Source organism: Daucus carota, chromosome 9, assembly GCF_001625215.2.
Source record: "Daucus carota subsp. sativus chromosome 9, DH1 v3.0, whole genome shotgun sequence".
Lineage (NCBI taxonomy): Eukaryota > Viridiplantae > Streptophyta > Magnoliopsida > Apiales > Apiaceae > Daucus > Daucus carota.
In genome coordinates, this window is record NC_030389.2 from 3749295 (window position 1) to 3769495 (window position 20201).

The 20201-nt window shown below is 34.1% G+C and overlaps 2 protein-coding genes across 2 annotated transcripts; one reads left to right on the top strand and one right to left on the bottom strand.

Moving 5' to 3' along the window:
• Nucleotides 1-666: 666 nt before the first annotated feature.
• Nucleotides 667-5380, top strand: LOC108202733 (serine decarboxylase). The gene is made up of 6 exons (XM_017371259.2): nt 667-823; nt 1060-1389; nt 2683-2914; nt 3005-3198; nt 3273-3409; nt 4595-5380. Exons 2-6 carry the CDS (start codon nt 1062-1064, stop codon nt 5159-5161), a joined length of 1458 nt encoding a protein of 485 aa, XP_017226748.1. The 5' UTR covers nt 667-823; nt 1060-1061; the 3' UTR covers nt 5162-5380.
• A 7862-nt stretch (nt 5381-13242) lies between these two features.
• Nucleotides 13243-14154, bottom strand: LOC108202063 (vacuolar iron transporter homolog 1-like). Its single transcript, XM_017370435.2, has one exon. The coding sequence runs from the start codon at nt 14095-14097 to the stop codon at nt 13354-13356; it is 744 nt and encodes a 247-aa protein (XP_017225924.1). The 5' UTR covers nt 14098-14154; the 3' UTR covers nt 13243-13353.
• Nucleotides 14155-20201: the final 6047 nt, after the last annotated feature.

The window sequence follows — 20201 nt, forward strand, 5'->3', positions numbered from 1 at the left end:
AACGGCAGGCGGATATACCAGAAACATCGTATTTTATACTCGCTCTGTCCCATTTAATTTTATACGTTTCTTTTTAACTGCTCGACACGTATTTCAATGCTCTTATAAAATATAGTTTCATAACTTATTTTTGAGATTTTCCTTTTCTGTATAAAAATATAACATTCAGACTTTAATTCAGAAAAGAAAAATTTTAGAAAAAAATTGCACAACTACAATTTGCAGCAGCATTAAAGTCCGTGTCGCGTCCCCGTCCCCCGATGTATACTACTCGGGGGGCGGAGGGAGTAGTTTTTTTTTTTGAAACTAGTTATAAAACTTAGCATTGTAGTGCAAGTTTTATTTTAGCACCAAAAAACATTTTTTGATGCTATATTATAACAATAGCAGTGTTGTAAAAAGCGGGAATCAGACTTAATCGGTGAAGTCACAGAACAAGGATTAATCGGAGATTAATTGAATTGTTCGGGCATTAATCGGATTGATCGGTGATTAATCGGAGATTTAATCAGTTCGGCGAGCTACGAAACAGAGATTAATCGGTGACTAATCGTGATTAATCACCGATTTTTAGAACAGATAACAATAGCAACAGATATATAGCATCTAGTATTGGACTTGCTCTGAGCAGTCTTCTTTTATATTTGTAAATAATTAAATATAGATATTTACGTATTTATTTCAGGTGAAAAATAAAATAGCCAAACAGGATATATATACACAAAACCGTAGCTTTTGTACTTCTCTCTCTTTTCGTCTGGTCAATCTCCATAACGTCCTCAACAACTCACTGAGATTCTCCTGGAAAATCACGCATCCCAAGGTACAATCAAACCCCAGATCTTTTATTGTGTCTAATTACATATGTGTATATAAAATTTCTTTGTATTTCTGTTTGATAAATTAAGGAAGCTTGAAACTTTAATTTTTTGTGTCAAGTTTGAATCTTTTCATGGTAAGATATTAATTGATCTGTAGATGCATGTGGGTTTGCTTCCTTTTTGATAAATGATCATGTTTACATGAGATTTGATATTTTCTTGATGATTAATTGATTAGTAATGGCTGGAAGTGTCGAGGTTATTGTGAAAGAGCTGAATCTTGAGAATGTGGATCCTTTGCCTGAGGATTTTGATACAACAGCTATTATTAAAGACCCTTTGCCCCCTTTAGCTGATGAAGCTCGAGAGAGCGTCAAAAGTGGGGAAAATGGGGTAGTCATGAAAAAGGAGAGGGAGATTGTACTTGGAAGAAATGTCCATACTATGTGCCTTGAGGTTACGGAACCCGATGCTGATGATGAGGTTACGGGAGAAAGGGAGGCGCATATGGCTAGCGTGTTGGCTCGATATAGAAGGTCTTTGCTTGAGAGGACTAAGCATCACTTGGGTAATTTTACTGACTTGCTAAGCTTGTATTTATTGCATATGAGGTTTAGTTAAAGGGCTTCTTTGATTTACTCCAAAATTTGTTGTTATTTTAGGTTTCATTGTAACTTATAAACAAAAGCAATTTTCCTAATTTTTAAAGATGTATAATATGTCGGATAATAAAATATTAAAAAGGGTTGAATATCAAATTGGCCATAGATTTCACTTTCTTCACCAAAGTATCATTTCAATTATTGAAGTTGGTATAAATATCATGTGGCAAACTCCTAAATTTATAAAATCAGTATAAATATTTCTTAATAGTATTAAAATCTTAAACAAATTATATTATGTATTACTTTTCATTTATAGGTAGTATGTTGCGAAACAAATGAGTTTACTATGTTAAATCTCTTTTTACATTAGAAGAAGAACAAGAACTATAAAATCACTATCAAATAGTAAAAACATATACGTGTAAGTATTTAACTTATTCCCTGAAACACAATTGCCTTCACATTGTTTAGTAGGAAGAAGCTAATGTGCTATAAATTTTCACTTATGTAAAGGTAATTTTACTAGAACTCTTCGTACACTTTAAGTTAATCAATTTGACTTGTGAAAGTCCTTACTTCCTTACCTACGATACATATTTATGATTTATTCTACTATTTCATATCCTTAAGTAAGAAATATTGTAATCAATTGTACTTTGTTGGTTTATCTTTATTTTCAGTTGTATATGCTAAGTTATATTAATTCATGTGTGAATACAATGATACATGATAATAATGAATTTAAAATTATATAAGTCAAAGGGGCCCTTTTCCATGTACGTTTTATGAGGAGTAAGTATAACTTCCCTCATGTAAAGTGAGTTTATGTTGTATATGTACTGTACAAGAAGATTAAACACAAAATTTGACTATGTTTGAAATTTTATAAAGTTCATATATATGTTTGTGGAGTGTGTTCTAAATTGGTTTTTGCTTCACGTGAACAAATGAGCGTTACTTGTTAATTTTTGATTGCATAGGGAACTACATATGCCTGCAGGATCAAGTTTGAGTTTTGAAATGTGTTCCTACTTCCTAGCTCTCATATGTAGTGTATATAGTAACTCACCAAGTAAAGTAGTTTTTCAGTGGCTTTATTAATCTACAGCTGTATCAAACCTATCTACATAACTTAAATAATTTGTACCCTGGATCTGAACTTGAGGACCTAATACTACCATATTCAAATAAGAGTTATCTCGTACCATGTCCGTGTATCCTTATTTGTTGTCAATTGAAGTATATGTGTGCAACAGGTTACCCGTATAACTTGGAATTTGATTATGGTGCACTGGGACAATTGCAACACTTCTCAATTAACAACCTTGGAGATCCTTTCATAGAGAGCAATTATGGTGTCCATTCCAGGCAGTTTGAAGTTGGTGTACTGGATTGGTTTGCTCGCCTATGGGAATTGGAGAAGAATGAATACTGGGGCTACATCACGAACTGTGGCACAGAAGGAAATCTTCATGGTATATTAGTCGGGTCAGTAGTTCTTCTCTTACACCTTCTGATACTTTTTTATTGATTAAGCTGCTTTGAAATATATCAGAGAATTTAAAGTTAACTCTACAGGAGGGAAGTATTTCCTGATGGCATCTTGTATGCATCGCGTGACACACATTATTCTATATTCAAAGCAGCACGAATGTACCGCATGGAATGCGAAAAAGTCAACACCTTGACCTCGGGGGAGATTGACTGTGTGGATTTTAAAGCCAAATTACTTTGTCACCAGGACAAACCAGCAATTATTAATGTCAATATTGGTATTGTCCTTTCTCTAAATTCTAAAATAAATTTTTCCATGTGTGACATAATGCTGAATTAAAACATTCTGCAGGAACAACTGTAAAAGGCGCGGTTGATGATCTTGATCTTGTTATAAAGACCCTTGAGGAAACTGGGTTTAGCCATGACCGGTTTTATATTCACTGTGATGGTGCTCTCTTTGGCCTCATGATGCCTTTTGTCAAACGGGTGAGTTTAATTATGTTTTTCTTTTTGAAAACATATATATATCCCTGTGTACATGATTTGTGTGCCAAATGACAAACCGAACCCTCTTCCCAGACGCGATTTCATCTCGTCCTAATTCACCAAGGGGTGATGTAAATCTAGTGACCCACCTACCTTTTAAATATGAAGATAAGAAAACAGAAAATCACAATATGAAAGAGTGAAAGAAAAAGGAAGAGGCCAACAGCTTGAGATCGGAGAAAAGCTCTCTTGGGAAGTTTGAAAATGTAGTATGAAGAAGATTTGATCACCTATAGGAAAAGAACAATTATTATCATGGGGTTGCCAATGCAACAACAGGACATCTTATAGTTCTTAACAATTAGAATCAGTAACTGCTAATGGGGTCCCTGGATCGACCCTCGTATCCAATATAAAGGTCCTCGTACCCTATTCTTGGAAGATAATGTTCCATGTCCCCGTACTTGTACCACGCACCGGAGTGACTCTTAACAGTATTGTGTCCACTTTTTAGGTTGATTTAATGTTCAACTTCCTCAAATGTTACTTTTGATTGGTAATGCTAGATAATCTGAATGCCCATGAATATTTCTTCATGATTACATGCTTCTGGTGCTCGTACTATGTGTTTGTTGCAGCAAGATTTTATCAGATAGTTCAACAAAATTTATTCTCCAAGGCTGAGTCTCTATTTTTAATCAGAGATGAAGTTTCAGATCTTGAGAGCAAAATATGTTGAAGTTACTGTTGTTTACTTGAAAGCACCTAGGTAACCGGACAGACAGCGTATATAAAATAAGTGAAACGTTGTTCCTATTGAAAACCATAATTGATAATCCTCATTTTTAAAAAGCAGCAATACCACTATCTTCTTTCACATATATCGAGATTAAAGAACGACCCAGGTTGGCTTGTTATTTCACATATGACATATGTATCTTAATCCCACTTCTATCTTGACACCTATCTTCTAAACATCTGCATAAATATATCAAAAAAAATGAAAAGAAAAACATCTAAATGGAAAAATCTTAGGTTGGTGGAGAACATTATTTTGCATTAACGCTGAGCGATCTCGTTTTGGGACAAGTAATTCTTAACACTGCTTCACTGTGCACTTATATTTAATTTTACCAAAGTAAACAAATAAGATGAAGTCGTTCTTCTGGTTTTTATTGATGACAGGCACCAAAAGTTTCATTCAAAAAGCCCATTGGAAGTGTCAGTGTGTCAGGTCACAAATTTGTTGGTTGTCCAATGCCCTGTGGTGTTCAAATAACAAGATTAGAACACATCAATGCTCTTTCCAGGGATGTGGAGTATCTTGCTTCTAGGGATGCAACTATCATGGGTAGCCGAAATGGGCATGCTCCTATATTCCTTTGGTATACTTTAAACCGGAAAGGATACAAGGGGTTTCAGAAAGAAGTTCAGAAATGCCTGAGAAATGCACATTACCTAAAGGGCCGCCTTAGAGATGCTGGAATCGGGGTGATGCTAAATGAACTGAGCAGCACAGTGGTATTTGAGCGCCCTCATGATGAAGAATTTATACGCAAGTGGCAGCTAGCTTGCCAAGGGAACATTGCTCATGTCGTAGTAATGCCCAACGTCACCGTTGAAAAGCTCGATAAATTTGTGTTTGAACTCATTGAAAAGCGTGCTACTTGGTATAATAATGGGACAGTTCAGTCGCCCTGTGTTGCATCCGAATTAGGTAAGGAGAATTGTCTTTGCAATTTGCACGGATAACCATGATGGTAGTGCATTAGTGTTTTTGTTGGCAAGTTGCTTTCATTAAATTTACTGTACTAAAACCATTTGTTTTTGCTACTGAACGCATTTCAAATGTTCGGACAATTTAGTTTTGCTGCCTTGTCCTTTAAGATTCTTCTCTTAGTGACTTCTTAAATTTTGACCTTTTTTAATTGTATGTCGACTTGTTTTAGCTATTTGAATCCTGTTTTTGCAGCTTTATGCATTCATTATACAATCAACCCTAACTAGTAAATAGGTTGAGACAGGTCCCAGTTTTTACTTTGGCAAGTATTAGATTCAGTGATAGTCTTTGATGACTTTTGGTCTCTTCTTCCTATCTATTGTGGTTGAAACTTGAAAGATCTTCCTGTGGCACGTATTAGTGTACCAATGACAATTCAACACTAACTTGAGAGTTGAGAGTACTGTTTATCCTAACACTTGCACATTTACAGATGATGCGCTTGAGTTTCTTTATTTAGGACCATATTGAAGTGTGATTTTGTGATTTGGTACGTGCGGGGCATTACTACTGTCCAACCAAGAGCGAGTTTTAGAGCGGTTTGGCCGAGTTTATGAGTTAACGTGACTTATGTGATAGTTAGGAGTTTAAAATATCTATTTGAGTAATTTTGACTTATTAAAGATTTATGAGTTATTAAAAATATAACAAATAAAATAAAAGTGATTTATAGATAATTTATGTCTTATGAGTAATTTTTTTCAAGAAAGAGTTTAAAAAATTTAATAGTTCATTAGCTTCTGACCTGTTACACAAACAGACATTTTTCAGCTTAAAGTTGAAAACAGTTTTAAGTCTCGACTTTAAGATGGGACAAACAAACCCTTAGCCAAGATGAGCATGCACGGAAATTGGATTATTTTTCATTTGATCTCCCCATATTTGATTATGGTTGAGATTATGAGCATGTTTGGTGGGCTTGAAATAAGTTATGATTTATAGTTGGTTTTGTGATTTTAAGTTAATGTGAAAGTTTTGACTTTAAGTTGTGTTTGTATTTGGGTATTTGAACTTAAAGAGGGGAAACGAGAAAGAAAGATTGGGTAAGGTTGGGTTAGACATATATTTTTGGATTAACGGGTTGAATTTTTAAAAATCGAATTAAATGGGTTGGGTCGTTTTATTGGCTCTAACCCGACCGACCCAACCCGTGTTCACCCCTAGCTATCAGGGACTTCTGACTTTTGAGCTGTTTTTGACTTTAAGCCCACCTGATAAGTGCATATTTTTCATATTTTTAAGTCCCTAATTATTGCTTGTTCTCACTTATTTATTTGTTTATTTGTCTTTTTTCAGGAATATTGCAAAATGCTTGAAGAAATAAAAGAATAAAGCAAAAAAGAGAAAAAGATGGGAAGAAAAGGATCATAGGGGAATATTCTCATGGAAGCATCTAGATGGGACATCTACACCCCCCCTCTACCCTTATTTCCCCCTATAAATACACACCTCCCCATCATGTTTCAACCTACATAGGATTTTCTCTTTTTAGTAGCCTCTCTTTTATAGTCTAGATCTAGTTTTAATTTGTATGCTCTCGTCTCTATTTGTAAACACTTTTATTTTAATGCAAATCTTTCTTTAGTTTATATTTTGTCTCTTTACATTTTCTTGCCTCAAATGATATGAATCTTCCAAGTACCACCACATGCTTTTAAGCTTTTGGGAAATGAAGAATCATTGAGTTTGTGATTAGTATAGATTTGTGATCTCTTAAAATAGTCAACTAAGTCCTAGCACAAAATTAATTTGTGTTAGGGTTTCAATTTAAAACCCCCAAATTTTCTTGTTCTTAGTTTATTGTTTAAGTTGCTTAAAAATTAGATTTAAAACCCTCGTTACACAGCCTCGAGTTACTCTATTTCTGTTGATTTAGTTAAAAAGCAACATCCCCTGTTCTCGTTTAAAACATTAACAAACCCAGTTTCTTTTTATCCCAGTTCGTCTTATCCACGCAGAATCACTCTCCCCTTCCATTTTCTTTTATTAAGTCGAATGTCTTTCTGGTTTACTGTGAGTTTTGTAACTTAAGTCGAAGTCTGCTTTACTGAGTTGACTAGCTAGTAATGACTACCGAGTCGAGTACTGAGTCGACTAGGTCTGTCCTGTTACCGAGTTGTTTGTACTGAGTTTGCTCTGTTTTTGTTGGAGTCGAGTTCTTGTTGCTGCTGCGTTTGTCGAGTCTCATTGTTTAGAATTTTCTGGTTCCCGAGTTATGGTTGTTTGTATCACTGAGTCTTTGCTTCCTTTTGTGGGTTTTGAATTTCGTAGTTTCTGGTTGTGTTCTTAGGAGTTTGGTTTTCAGAGTTGTTCGAATCATTCGCAAGTTGTATGAGTCGAGTTGCCGAGTCGTTTTCTTAGTTTACTGTTCTTTGTTTAGTCCATTACTGAGTTGCTGTTGTTTTCTTTCCGAGTATTTGAGTTCTGAGTGCCGAGTTCAGTTGAGTCATCTGCTGTGTTTTGTTTTCGGGTAGCTGAGTCCCTGTTTTGAGTCCAATAAATCGAGTGCAGCTGTGTTAGTTTTGTTTCAGTTCCTGGTTTTTTTAGTTCGTCGAGTCTTGTTTCCACCGAGTCTTTTTCTGAGTTGTGTAGTATTCTGGTGAATTTATGTGTTTGCTTTGCTTTAACTTAAGTTTGTTTCGTGGGTTCCATTAGTTTGTGATATTAAGATTGTATTAATATTTGATTTTAGTCATTATCTGAACCTCTATATACCACTGGTGAGCTATTATTAGGGGCGAGCAGAAAAAACCGAAACCGCAAAAAAAACCTAAAAAAACCGAAAAACCACACCGAAAAAAACCAAACCGCAAATAAAACCGAAAATAACCGAGATAAAAACCGAAATTAGTGGTGCGGTTTTATTTTCGGTTTTATGCTAAAACCGCACCGAAATTAACCGAACCGATATATATATATATAATATATATATATATATTCTATATATATATATATATATATATTAATAATAGTAATAAAGCACCTTAGTCATTTTTAAACTTCACATCTAATTTTATATAGAGGTTCTTCTTCTACAAACCCGTACTTGCATACTTGCTGAGTCACTTAAATAACCGGGCACCCATATATTTGGAGGAGCGCTTGATCGAAAACTAGGCTATTGTGATTTGCCACAAAGCAGAAATATTTTTGCTGTTAATCAGCTGATCAAATTTTATTATGAAACGTATTCTACTTTTTTTATTTATGTACTTTTTGAGAACTCTTTATTTGAATTTCATGATTAGTTGATTTTGAGTAATTTTATTGACTTGACATCATCTAATTTCTTGTCAAAATATATATGTGTTTTAGTTTTTATTGTGTATTAAGGTTTTTTAGATGAAAGTATGTAATATTTCCTATATCCTCATATAAAAACAGTAGTAAATAGTAAATGAGCATATTGTACATGTCGAAGAAAATTTTATATTTTTTTAAAAAAATCATTATGCACAAGAGTAGCAAATAATAGTTGAAAAACCGAAAAAAAACCGCAACCGACTAATGGTTAACCGCAACCGAAAAACCGTTTTAATTGGTTCGGTTACGGTTAATGATGATTAACCGAACCGAACCGCATTCATCGGTTTGGTAACGGTTAATGTCCGGAACCGCACCAAACCGCACCATGCACACCCCTAGCTATTATTACTGTTGTTAAAACATGTATTTTGGTTGATATGATTTGGCCGTTGCTTTGCTTATTCATTTGTTCAGCATTCGGCTTTTGGTGCACCGAATTAATTAACTTTTTAAGATAGTTTGATTGGATTAAGTTAGGTAATTGGGAGATTTTAGAATTAATTCTAGAAAAACTCTTTTCTCAAAACTAGTTCTAATTCGCCTAGGTTAATTATTAAAGGTTTCGAAAATAATTTTAATCTCTGTGGATCGAATCATAAATATTAAAACGGTGATCGTGCGCTTGCGATTTAAAAGTAATATTTCTAGCACATCACCACCCAATGTTTGGTTGCCAAACAGGTTAATAACAGCTTAAAACCCTCATAAGTTGGTTTTCTTTATTGTCAAACATGCTCATGGTTTAAGATCAATCGAAGATTTAGGACTTAGAACCGAGTTCATTTGGATGAAACGAAATTTATACTCTAAATTGGTGATTTTCAATCCTTCAACAAACCATTCCAAATTATTTAAGCTAAAAATCTAATTCACATGTTTTATAACAATTGCTCATTCCCCTTCATCTGTTTCCTGCAATCTTCATGTCACTCATATTCAATCACTATTGTCTCATGCTTTCTTCTTTCTTTACAATTTTTTTTTATAATTTTTCATTACATTCCATGCAAGTGACACAACTTTTAAGTTGTGTATGGTTGAACCAGAAAAAAAAAGGAGGAAATAGAATGAAATTTGAACTATAATTTACTTAAATGTTTAATAATTGTATTCCCTCCAACATTCCATTCCTATCACACTTAACTATAGTTCAAGGCCTCCACTTTATGAAGGAATGCTACATTCTTTATTCACTCATTCCATTCTATTCCATTCACCCCAACTAAATACAACATTAGGGCTGCGTTCGCTTGGATGGAATGGTATGTGGGAGAATGAAATGAAATCTGTAGTCTAAATAGGGGGTGATTAGAGAAAAGGTTTATGATTTAATTACTTCGATCATTTCAATTCCAACTGTTTGAACCAAAAATTTAACCCTCGTGTTTTGAAATGAATGCTCATTTCACTTCAACATCATGTTTCCCTACGATTTCATTTTAGAAAATTTAGACTTACTCTTATTTGGTCACTATTTTCTCATACTTTATTCTTTTTCCATGTAAGTTTTTTATAGGGTTAATTATCAAGTTGGTCACTGAAGTGGGCTTAATGTATCAAGTTGGTCACTGAACTCAAAACGGTATCAAGATGGTCACTGAAGTGGCTATAAATATCAAACAACGATCTTGAAATATGAATTTAAGCAGTAAAAATATTATTTATAAAGTTTTACACATTATTTTTAAATGTTACTAAAACCAAGTAAAAGGTTATGACTTCTAATATTTATGATAATATATTTAGATTTTATCAAGTTTATTTATTATTTATTTTTAATTAAAATAAAGAAAATAACTATATAATAAAATATAAATAATAAATAAACTTGATAAAATATAAATATATTATTTTAAATACTAGAAGTCATAACCTTATAGTTGGTTGTGGTAATATTTAAAAATAATATGTAAAACTTTTTAAATAATATTTTTATTGCTTAAACTCATATTTCAAGGTACTTGTTTGATATTTATGGTGACTTTGGTGACCATCTTGATACCGTTTTGAGTTCAGTGATCAACTTGATATATTAAGTCCATTTCAGTGACCAAATTGATAATTAACCCGTTTTTTATAATTTTTCATTTCATTCTCACCTCCTTCCATTCTATTCAAGTGAACACTACACCGACTTAGGAGTTCATGCAACATAAGCTATTCAAGTGAACGCAACATAAGCTCACTGAGGACTTCATGCAACATAAGCTCCTGATATACCATTGTTATTGAGTCGCTCGACTAGTCGCGACTAGTCGTCGACTAGTCGAGCAGTCGGTATGTAGGGCTCGACTGGGCTGGTCGACTAGAAAAATGTAAGTATTTCGCCCGACTCATGATCGACTGGTCGACTGGGTCGACTAGTCGGGTCGACTGGAAGCCCCAGTCGGTCGACTGGAGCTTAATTCTACTTTTTTCCACTTTTTTAACTTGGTTCTGCAGTTTATGCTCTCTAGTTTATGGTTTTAATTACTATACAGTTATGTGTTCTGGTGTTATGCACTCTTCTGCAGTTACACAATTGCATTCTGCACTTAAAAGGGCCCAGAATTCTGCAGTTTTAAGCTGCTAGTGCCCAGATTTCTGCAGCTTGAGACTGCCTAGATTTCTGCAGTTTAAGCTATGTTTCTGTTCAGTTTTGTTGTTCTGCATTTATTCTGATGTTGCTGGCTTGGACAGCAATATTGTGACAATTCATTGATTGAATTTGAATGTTTAATCATTTGATAAGTAATCTCTTTGTTAGGTACAATAGTAGGAAATTGCTATATTAGATTACATGTTTACATAGTTTTCTTCTCTTCTTTAGTCTTCTTTCAATTTTCTCGTGGTCTTTATCTTTGTAGGTTTAGGTCTTTCAGATCTCAAACAAGTATAAATAAGAGAAAAGCATAAAAAGAATCATTAGAAGTGGGAATTTAGAAGTTAGAACACATATATAATTTGTCACACATATAAATAGAAGTATATATGATATATATTATTAATTTTATACCTTGTCGACAAGTCGACTAGTCTACAACTAGTCTCGACTAGTCACGACTCGACTTGCCGGAGAGTCCGGTCGACTCGACTCACCGACGTAACAACCATGTGATATACTGAACGTATATGAAAATGAAGCATTTGAATTTAAACTACCGTTTTTGTAGGGTAATTATTATTTAAGCGCCTTTGGTCACTCTAGAAGTTAAAATTAATATGATGCTACTAGGCTTCTTATTAGTACATGATTACGCAAATAACTATGATACTATAGCAACAGAATTGTAATTAAATTTTGTTGGAGTATATTTAATCAAAACCGTCTGCAATGACGTTTTTAGTCCTAATCCTCAACTTAACATGACCACTGGAATATGTTCTCTTTACACACAGACTTTCAAGCCCTGAAATACCTTGCTTCTGTTGCCAACAAAGCCATCAGGAGCCGACCTTCTTTTATATTATGTGTTGAATCAGATGCTATCGCTTCTTAAAATATGCAGATCTTTGTGCATACTTTCAATCTTTATGCCGACTCAATGCTTTTTTGTTAACAATCAACGTTAAACGGTAAAAGAGCATCATGGTTTGTTATGACTCGCCAAAAGGAGTTCAATTTTAGATTAGGGAGTATATATGTCAATATCCTTAAGCTCTGTCCCTTTGTTGGAGTAATATGGTTAGTTATGACTCGTCAAAAGGAGTTCAATTTTAGGCTATCACTATCTTTTTTCTTAGAAATCAACACACTTTGGCTTGCTTTTTCTTTTTGTTTCTACCGGGTGCTAATTGTTTATTTGCCATTTCTATCTAATTTAAAACCTTGTGATTTTGGTTGGTTCGGTGGAAAAATAAAACCTGCCTTGCATTAGCATCAATTGTTTTAAATTATTCCAGGATCTTCTACAATCTGCTTTATTTCCTTTCTTTTTTGATAAGTACAATCTGCTGCTTTCTGTTGTTCAGTGGACATTGAAATTGAGCGCCTGTTTGTTTACCAGAAGCAGCTCCTGCTTCTTGTTTCTGCTTTTCTTGACCCTTTTGTGTAAATAAGTAGAAGCATTTTTAAGAAGTTAGAATGCTAGCTTTTCTCTCAGAGCTTCTACTTCTTTTCCAAACATATTATTAACTTATTTACTTCTCACTTCTAATCCACTTATTTACTTTTAACAAGAAGTCAATTTTTTTAAGCTTGTCCAAACGGCCCCTGAATTATATATTTACCTTCAGTACAGTAACCTATATATTTTATGTGCAAGTTAACAATGCTTTTAATTTTCTTTTCTTTTTTGTACTATCTTTATTGTACTACTGCCATAAAGCTTGTTGAGCTAATATTACAGTGGGAAATCATTTGCAGGGATATCAGTTATTGCTCCATCCTTATCTGGTATTCACTAAAACTAATGATAAAATATTAGAAATTTGTCAACACTGGTACTGGATGTACTTTAGTGGCTTTCTTGTGGACACTACTACTATACTTGTAGTTGTAGAAACAACAATCCGTTGTGCTAGTACACAAGTCTCCTGCATCTCGCATCTCATTTAGGGAATCTACGACAGTGAAAAAATTGATCATAGTTAACACGTAACAAAGAGGGATACATTAGGTATATTTTGCGGATCAGTGATTAGGATTGTAGCAACTCATACTTAATGGATTAACTAGATTACTAACAGTATACGAGTTCTTGTACTGGCAACAGTGTCACATTTCTACCTAAATAGCGAATAACAAAAATTAGATTCTAATTATAAATTTTATTGGTGAAGGAAAGCTTTTATTTCATTTGTAGTATAGCAAGTATATAAATTCTTCATAAAAGGTGGAAATACTGCATTTATCCTACATTCTAAACATGAATACAATTTACAATCCAGTAGAACCTACTAATTTGGTTAATCCGAAAGTGATCCCCATGGCTAACCATCCTCCGATTAGAACTCTAGATATAGACTTAATCACAGGGGCTTTCCCTAGCTTGGCACTCAGACCTCCAAACCCTATCAGTGCAAAGCTTACTGATCCTATTACCACCATCAACCGCACATGATAGTCCATCACAAACGCTGCAGCCAGCAGGGGCACGATGGCTCCTACAGCAAACATCAATGCTGATGCAGCGGCTGCTTTAAGAGGACTCGGCAACTTCTTTTCCTTTGCCTCTATCTCAGCCTTCCCAACATTTCCATGCATGGCCTCCCTCTTTATTTGTTCCATCTCTGTGTCGTATTGAGAATATACTGACACGAATTCACCAATGGCCATGCTACAAGCACCTGCAACTAGCCCGGCAATCCCAGTGAGGATCATGGTCTTGTTATCTCTTCTAACAGCTCCTACTCCCATCATCAGAGCCGCGGTTGAGAGCAGGCCATCGTTTGCTCCCAGCACCGCGGCTCTAAGCCACTGTGATCTTTTGGAATAATCAAATGCCTCCTCTGTTTCGAGTGCTTTTGTGGCTTGTTCTTCGAGGTCTTTGCTTGGATGATCATGAACTTTGATGGCTACTGCCATGATCAGAAAAAGGTTTCTGAGAAATTTGAGAATGTATTTGTACTTTGTATTATTTGTTGAAGATAGATATGGCGGAATGTGCTCGACACACGCCATATTTATAAGGCCTTGTTACTGCAGGAGAAATGTGAGTGGCCATTGTGCTTTTGCGTCTAATGCTCTCATTGTTTTTGGTTTGAGGAATGTGGAATACGTATTTGTTCACACTTGTATTAAGTATTTAAAGTATTAGTTAATTTCGAAGAATTATGTGCATTGTTGTATTCGTGTTTTAATTTGTGTTGTTAAGAATTCTTTATAATTAATTTATCAGAGTTTGAGTTTTAGGTTTAAAAACAATGTCTGACAGAGTTGAAGTTACATTATACAATACGATAAAGAGGTTCCTGATCATCAAAAATAATACACACACCAGACTTGAGCGTTTTTTAGTGCAGTTTAGCGCTTAAACGAACTTTTTGAGCGGTTTTTTGAGCTGATTTTAGAATCACATTAAGTCGCTAATATTTGAACACACATATTGCGTCTTAAGCGCAAAACCATTAATCGCGCAACCAGATTTCATACTCTGTATCAGTCAATCCATAAGTCAATCCAGTTATCACATACTCTTCTCTTAGACTACGCTTTTATCACAAAAATATTTGCCATGAAGAGACTTAAAACAATCTTAACAGTAACTAGTAAAGATCAAAGGTTGCCACCAAGACGACCTCACGAAGATGCTTTATGTTTGTTATCTTTATGGGAAAGAATAAAATTCTGTTCAAACATAATGTTGAAATTGCTTTACAAAGATAGATTTCGGTGATCACAAAAGCAAAAGGGCTCAACCACTTGAATGATTCCATTTCATTTTATTAAGCTCTTTGATCTCGTCGGTTGTCCGTGTACAAAGTGCTACCACATTCAAATTTCAGTGTTTTCAATATCAATAGAGTATCATTTCCACAGGTGAAAAGTTAATATTAAACGGCAAAGGGCAAAAACACACTATCATCTTTTGGAATTGAATGTGCTACCATCTCTTCTTCTCTTTTCTTTTCCTTAAAAAAAACTCGGGAGCACAATTAAGTCGCAAAATAACTGAAAGATGGCGATGGAAAGAGTCAAAGAATTCAGACTCCCCTTTAGCAAGTAGTCAAGTATTATCATAGCACAGGAAAATCACTTGATGTGATTTCTTGCTTAAATTAAAGAAGTGGAGTAGAAGTGAGAAGTAAATAAGTTAATAAAGTGTTTGGAAAAGAAGCAGAAGCTGTGAGAGAGAAGCTAGTATTTTCAGCTTCTTAAAAGTGCTTCTACTTCTTTACACAAACGGAACAAGAAAAGCAGAAGCCAGAAGCTGCTTCTGCTTCTGTCATCCAAACAGGCACTAAATTCATGACAACTGATGAATAAACAGTGATTCAATTTTGTTCCGCAGATCTAATGTCAAGCCATTTTTACAAGAATAAATTATGATTTGAAGTAAATTTTTTTTTTTTATGATAGAAAGAAAAACGCGAGGATATGCAGATGTATGAGCATGATGGGACAACAGGCTAATAAATCATTAAAGAATCAATAGGATCTATGGTTGGAGTTGGCCTCAAAACCAATCTCATAGTCTCCTTTATTATTGAAACGGGTTAATGCTCTATTTTATCACTTTACTTAACCAAAATTTTCAGTTGGCCTGCCGAGTCAAAAAAGTTTTCAGTCAACTAATTGTATCATTCAAAACTTTCAAATAGGCTATTCCGTTAGTCTGTGTTGAGTTTTTAACAGATACATCAGCTCCGGTCATCCTACATCTTGTAATCTCATGCACCGCGCCCCCTCTCTCTCTAACGGTGTCCCTCGTCCATACTCCTCAAACTCAGGCTCACAACGCACCCAATACAAATATAATACACACCCAACCATTCCCATATCTCCCTTATGCATCTTCTCCCTCCAATCCAGCTCCTTTATCCTCCTCCGATTGCCACCAGAGCCGTCGCTAACGGCGGTCCATGTGACCTCCGACTTAATTCGTACGCCCCGTATCACAATCTTCACCACCCAAAGCCAATTAACCCCTCAATTGCCCAAAACACTACCAGAAATCGGAAGCCCCCAATTCAAACTCTAACACTAGTTTAAACCCTAATTTTTATTCAAATATGAGAAAAAGATTATACAAATCCGTTAAAACTAACGTTACCCGTTAAAGTCAAAGGCCTACTTAACGGCGTTGAAATGTTTTTTAAACTTGATCATGTGATTGAAAATTTTCAAATACTTTATTATTTAAATGAATTTTTTTTTTGACTCGGTATGCCAACTGAAAGTTTTAATCAAATAGAGTGACGAAATAGAGCATTAACCCTTATTGAAACTTGGTGTCTCTTTAGTTCAAGGAAATAGCTAGGTGAACTGAACTATATATATCAGAAGCATATAAAAGACTCGCTAGTTTGCACTCCCTTCGTCCGATCAATTATATATATTCGGTGTGGACACGAAAATCAAAAAAAAATGTAAAAAATCAGTAAAGTTAGATGAATGCGACGGAGGGGTACTGATAAACCAAGAAGATATTTCCTTTTAACACATAGCCTGTTGAAAAATCAAACTTTGATTATTTAAAGAAACCAACAATTTCACACATGCTGATTGCTGAAAGCTAGAGAGGAGGATAATTACGCGAACTGTTCGTCGGACACTCAGACACTCAGAGTTATATTAGGCTAAAAGATGTATATTTTTAAGAATGTTGCCAAATTGGATAGTTACACATATCTATATTTTATTATTATATTAATAATTTTTATACCGAATAAGTAGTATATATTAATTCTTCTTCTTCGAAAAAAGTAGTATATATTAAAATTTTATCCAAACGTATAAATTAAAATTTACTTTTCACTTATAAATAACTTTTCATGTATAAACAATTCTTTTAATTTAAGCAAAACTGAACTATAAATATAAGCCTAACATGATGTGAGAAGTTGATCATTATAATTTTTCGCACAACTACTGTTTTTATATAATTATTTTTATAAAATTAAATTTCATCACTCAATGTTAAATTAATTTTCATTATTATATCTTTTTAAAGTTATAAATCATCTAAAGATAAAATTACCCAACAGCGTACTTATCATAGAAAGTAACATCTAAAGATAAGTCATAATTCATTATTTTAATTTCATCAAAACCGGCTCGGTGTAAAAATAATCTATATTCAAAAATCAGTTCTATATATATATTAACTATATATATATATATTCTATTATAAACAGAATTAGGTGTTAAAAACTAGGGGTTTTCTCATAAATACCTAAGTCTAAAATTGTTTTTGCAAAAATACTACATCTTTTTTAACTATTTTGCAAAAATACCAAATTTTTGAAAATATTTGCAAAAATACTGTATGCAACCCGTTGCAACCACATGCAATCATACTTGCAACTAGATGCAACCATATTTGCAGCCCTTGCGGAGCCAATTAACTGAAGTTGCATCTGATTGCATATAGTTGCAGACCGTATTTTTGCAAATATTTTCTAAAAATTTAGTATTTTTGCAAATTTTTTTAAAAAATAGCAAAATCGCAAAGAAACTTATAAAAACGGGTTTTTGATAAAGTAACCAAAACTGAATCGGGAAAAATCTCAAATTGGTCACTGAAGTGAGGCTATAGTATCAAAAATTATATCGAACTCAACGGGGTCTCATCCGTACCACTTTAGTAATGAATAATGACAGGTCCGTTAGTTTGACTGTTTGACTAAACAGAAAGCTGATGTGGCGGATGTTTGTTTGCCAGTATGGCTGCCAGACGTCTCTATCTACGTCTACGTGGATTGTAACATTATAAAATGATTAAATGCCCCTATCCCCTCTTCTCTTCTTTTTCCCAGTAAAAATATGTATATTGTTGGCAGTGAGGCCAAGCTAAGTGGAGCCTCAGATTATATGTCTTTGGAAATAGGGCATTCTGATGCTTACATTGCAAGCTCAAATACCCTCACTCAGGCCACCAAGCTGCATGCCAACGAACAGAAACACAGTATTTATATTTACTACTTATTAGTATTTTCTAATCTTTTTTTTTTGAAACTCAAAAACTTGAGTTTTTATGATATCACGTAATTCTAATTATCTCTAAATTTGTAAGTATAAGATTAACTAATTCATTTATATCGATAAAAAAAACTAATTCATTAATATAAGTACTTAAAATTTTTAGAATTAATCATAAGATTATGTCATCTTAAATTATTCAGTTTCAATAAATTATTTATATATGGATCAAATATTTTACCCTCTGTCATGTCCAGTTTATTATATTTGGATAGTGTACGGAATTTAAAAATTTGGTATAAAATAATAAATAAGATAAGAAAATGAGTAACAAGATGGGATCTATTAATAATTTATTTTGTTTATTCGATACTTCCACTTTCGATGAAAAAGATAAAAAAATGGGTAACAAAATTTCTTTATATAATCTATAGATCTAAAATTACCTGTTAAAATCAAAACGCCAATAAAAGCAATAGTTAATTAATAAATTTGAAAAGTGGATAAGTAAAAATAAAAATATAATTAGTTTTATAAAATATAATAGAAATTTATGTTTTTTTTTCTGTTTTTTAAACTAGCACTGGGTCAATATTTTGCATGCATATGCAGAAGTCCTTGTAGTATAACCACGGACACTTGAAAACGCGGTGAGGGAGACCTATCATGCTAATCAACAAGAAGCAGCCCAGTTTTCATCAGAAGCAGAGTTCCTTCATAGAGCAGCCACCATGAACACTAAGATTGGATCTCTACGTGTGTCACCAGCTTCTCTTCCAGACTTTCAGTATTTTCAGTCCACAACCACATCATCATTCCATTTGCGCAGCAGGTGACCAGAACTGAGACGGGTGTCATTGCAGTACTTATTTCTCGGGTCTGCTGTTTTTTTACCCTGTCTGGCATGATGGAATATTTCTTCACCGAGGCTCCAGTTGGCCTGAGATCTCTAGCAACATCTCTCTCGTGGGCCTCACTCTTAAATATCATCTTCTCATGTTAAGTTTATATAGAGAGAGAGATTGGGAAGAGAGTAGGGGATAAGGGTATTTAATTGTTTTGTTATGTTACAATCCACATAGATGCTGATAGGGACGACTCTGTCAAACAAACGTTCGCCACGTCAGCTTTCCGTTTGGTCAAACAGTCAAACTAACAAACATGTCATTATCCGTTACTAAAGTGGTACGGATGAGACCCCGTTGAGTTCGATATAATTTTTGATATTACAGGCTCATTTCAGTGACCAATTTGAGATTTTTCCCAAACTGAATCACAGTAAACAGGGCGAAAACTGAGAACTACTCAACAGAGTAGAATAACAAACAGAGCTGGGCCAAGAGAAATCAGAAGACGATGACCATGATAATGAGGAGGGCTTTTACCACTTGCTTCTTTTCGAACACTCTTCTCAGATTTCCGATACATGCTACTACTAATACTATTACTACTATTCCGTTGCTTAGATTGCATTCACTTTCTCAATATCACACTTGCCCTAACCCTAATCACATACCCAATCATCTTTCGGAATTTGAACAATTATTGTTGGAGAAATCTAGAGTTGGTTTTGATAAGCTGGATGATGCTCTTCTTGTGTTTGATAAAATGCTCCGTATGAAGCCTCTTCCTACAGTCATCAACTTTACTCAACTCTTGGCCGCCCTTGTCAAGATGAAACATTACTCCGCGTATTAAGTATTAATGATGTTGAGGGATTAATCAAGCTAATTACTGAGGATGAGAGACAAATAAGGTATTTGACGACAAGAGAGGATATTGCATTCACATGCCATGCACATATTAACAAAGGATGAGTCCTTGAGATTTAAGGGTCAATCACAACATCTCCTATATATATCTTGCATATTTGACAGTAACTAGGACTATGTAAGTAAGGACTCACCTAATTTTGTCATAACATCAATTTTAATTTTCAAGAATCTTTCATGATAATAAGTTTTTTTTTCATGATAATAAGTTTAAGATATAAGTACTGAAAATAATGTTAATATTGTATATGTAAAAGGATTTGGGAATAGAGCAGACGATTGTTTAGCTCACTCATCTAATTCAAGTCTGGGTAGTATAGTTAGAGGGATCCGGGATTCTGGATCATCATTTCATATTAGATCAAACTTGCT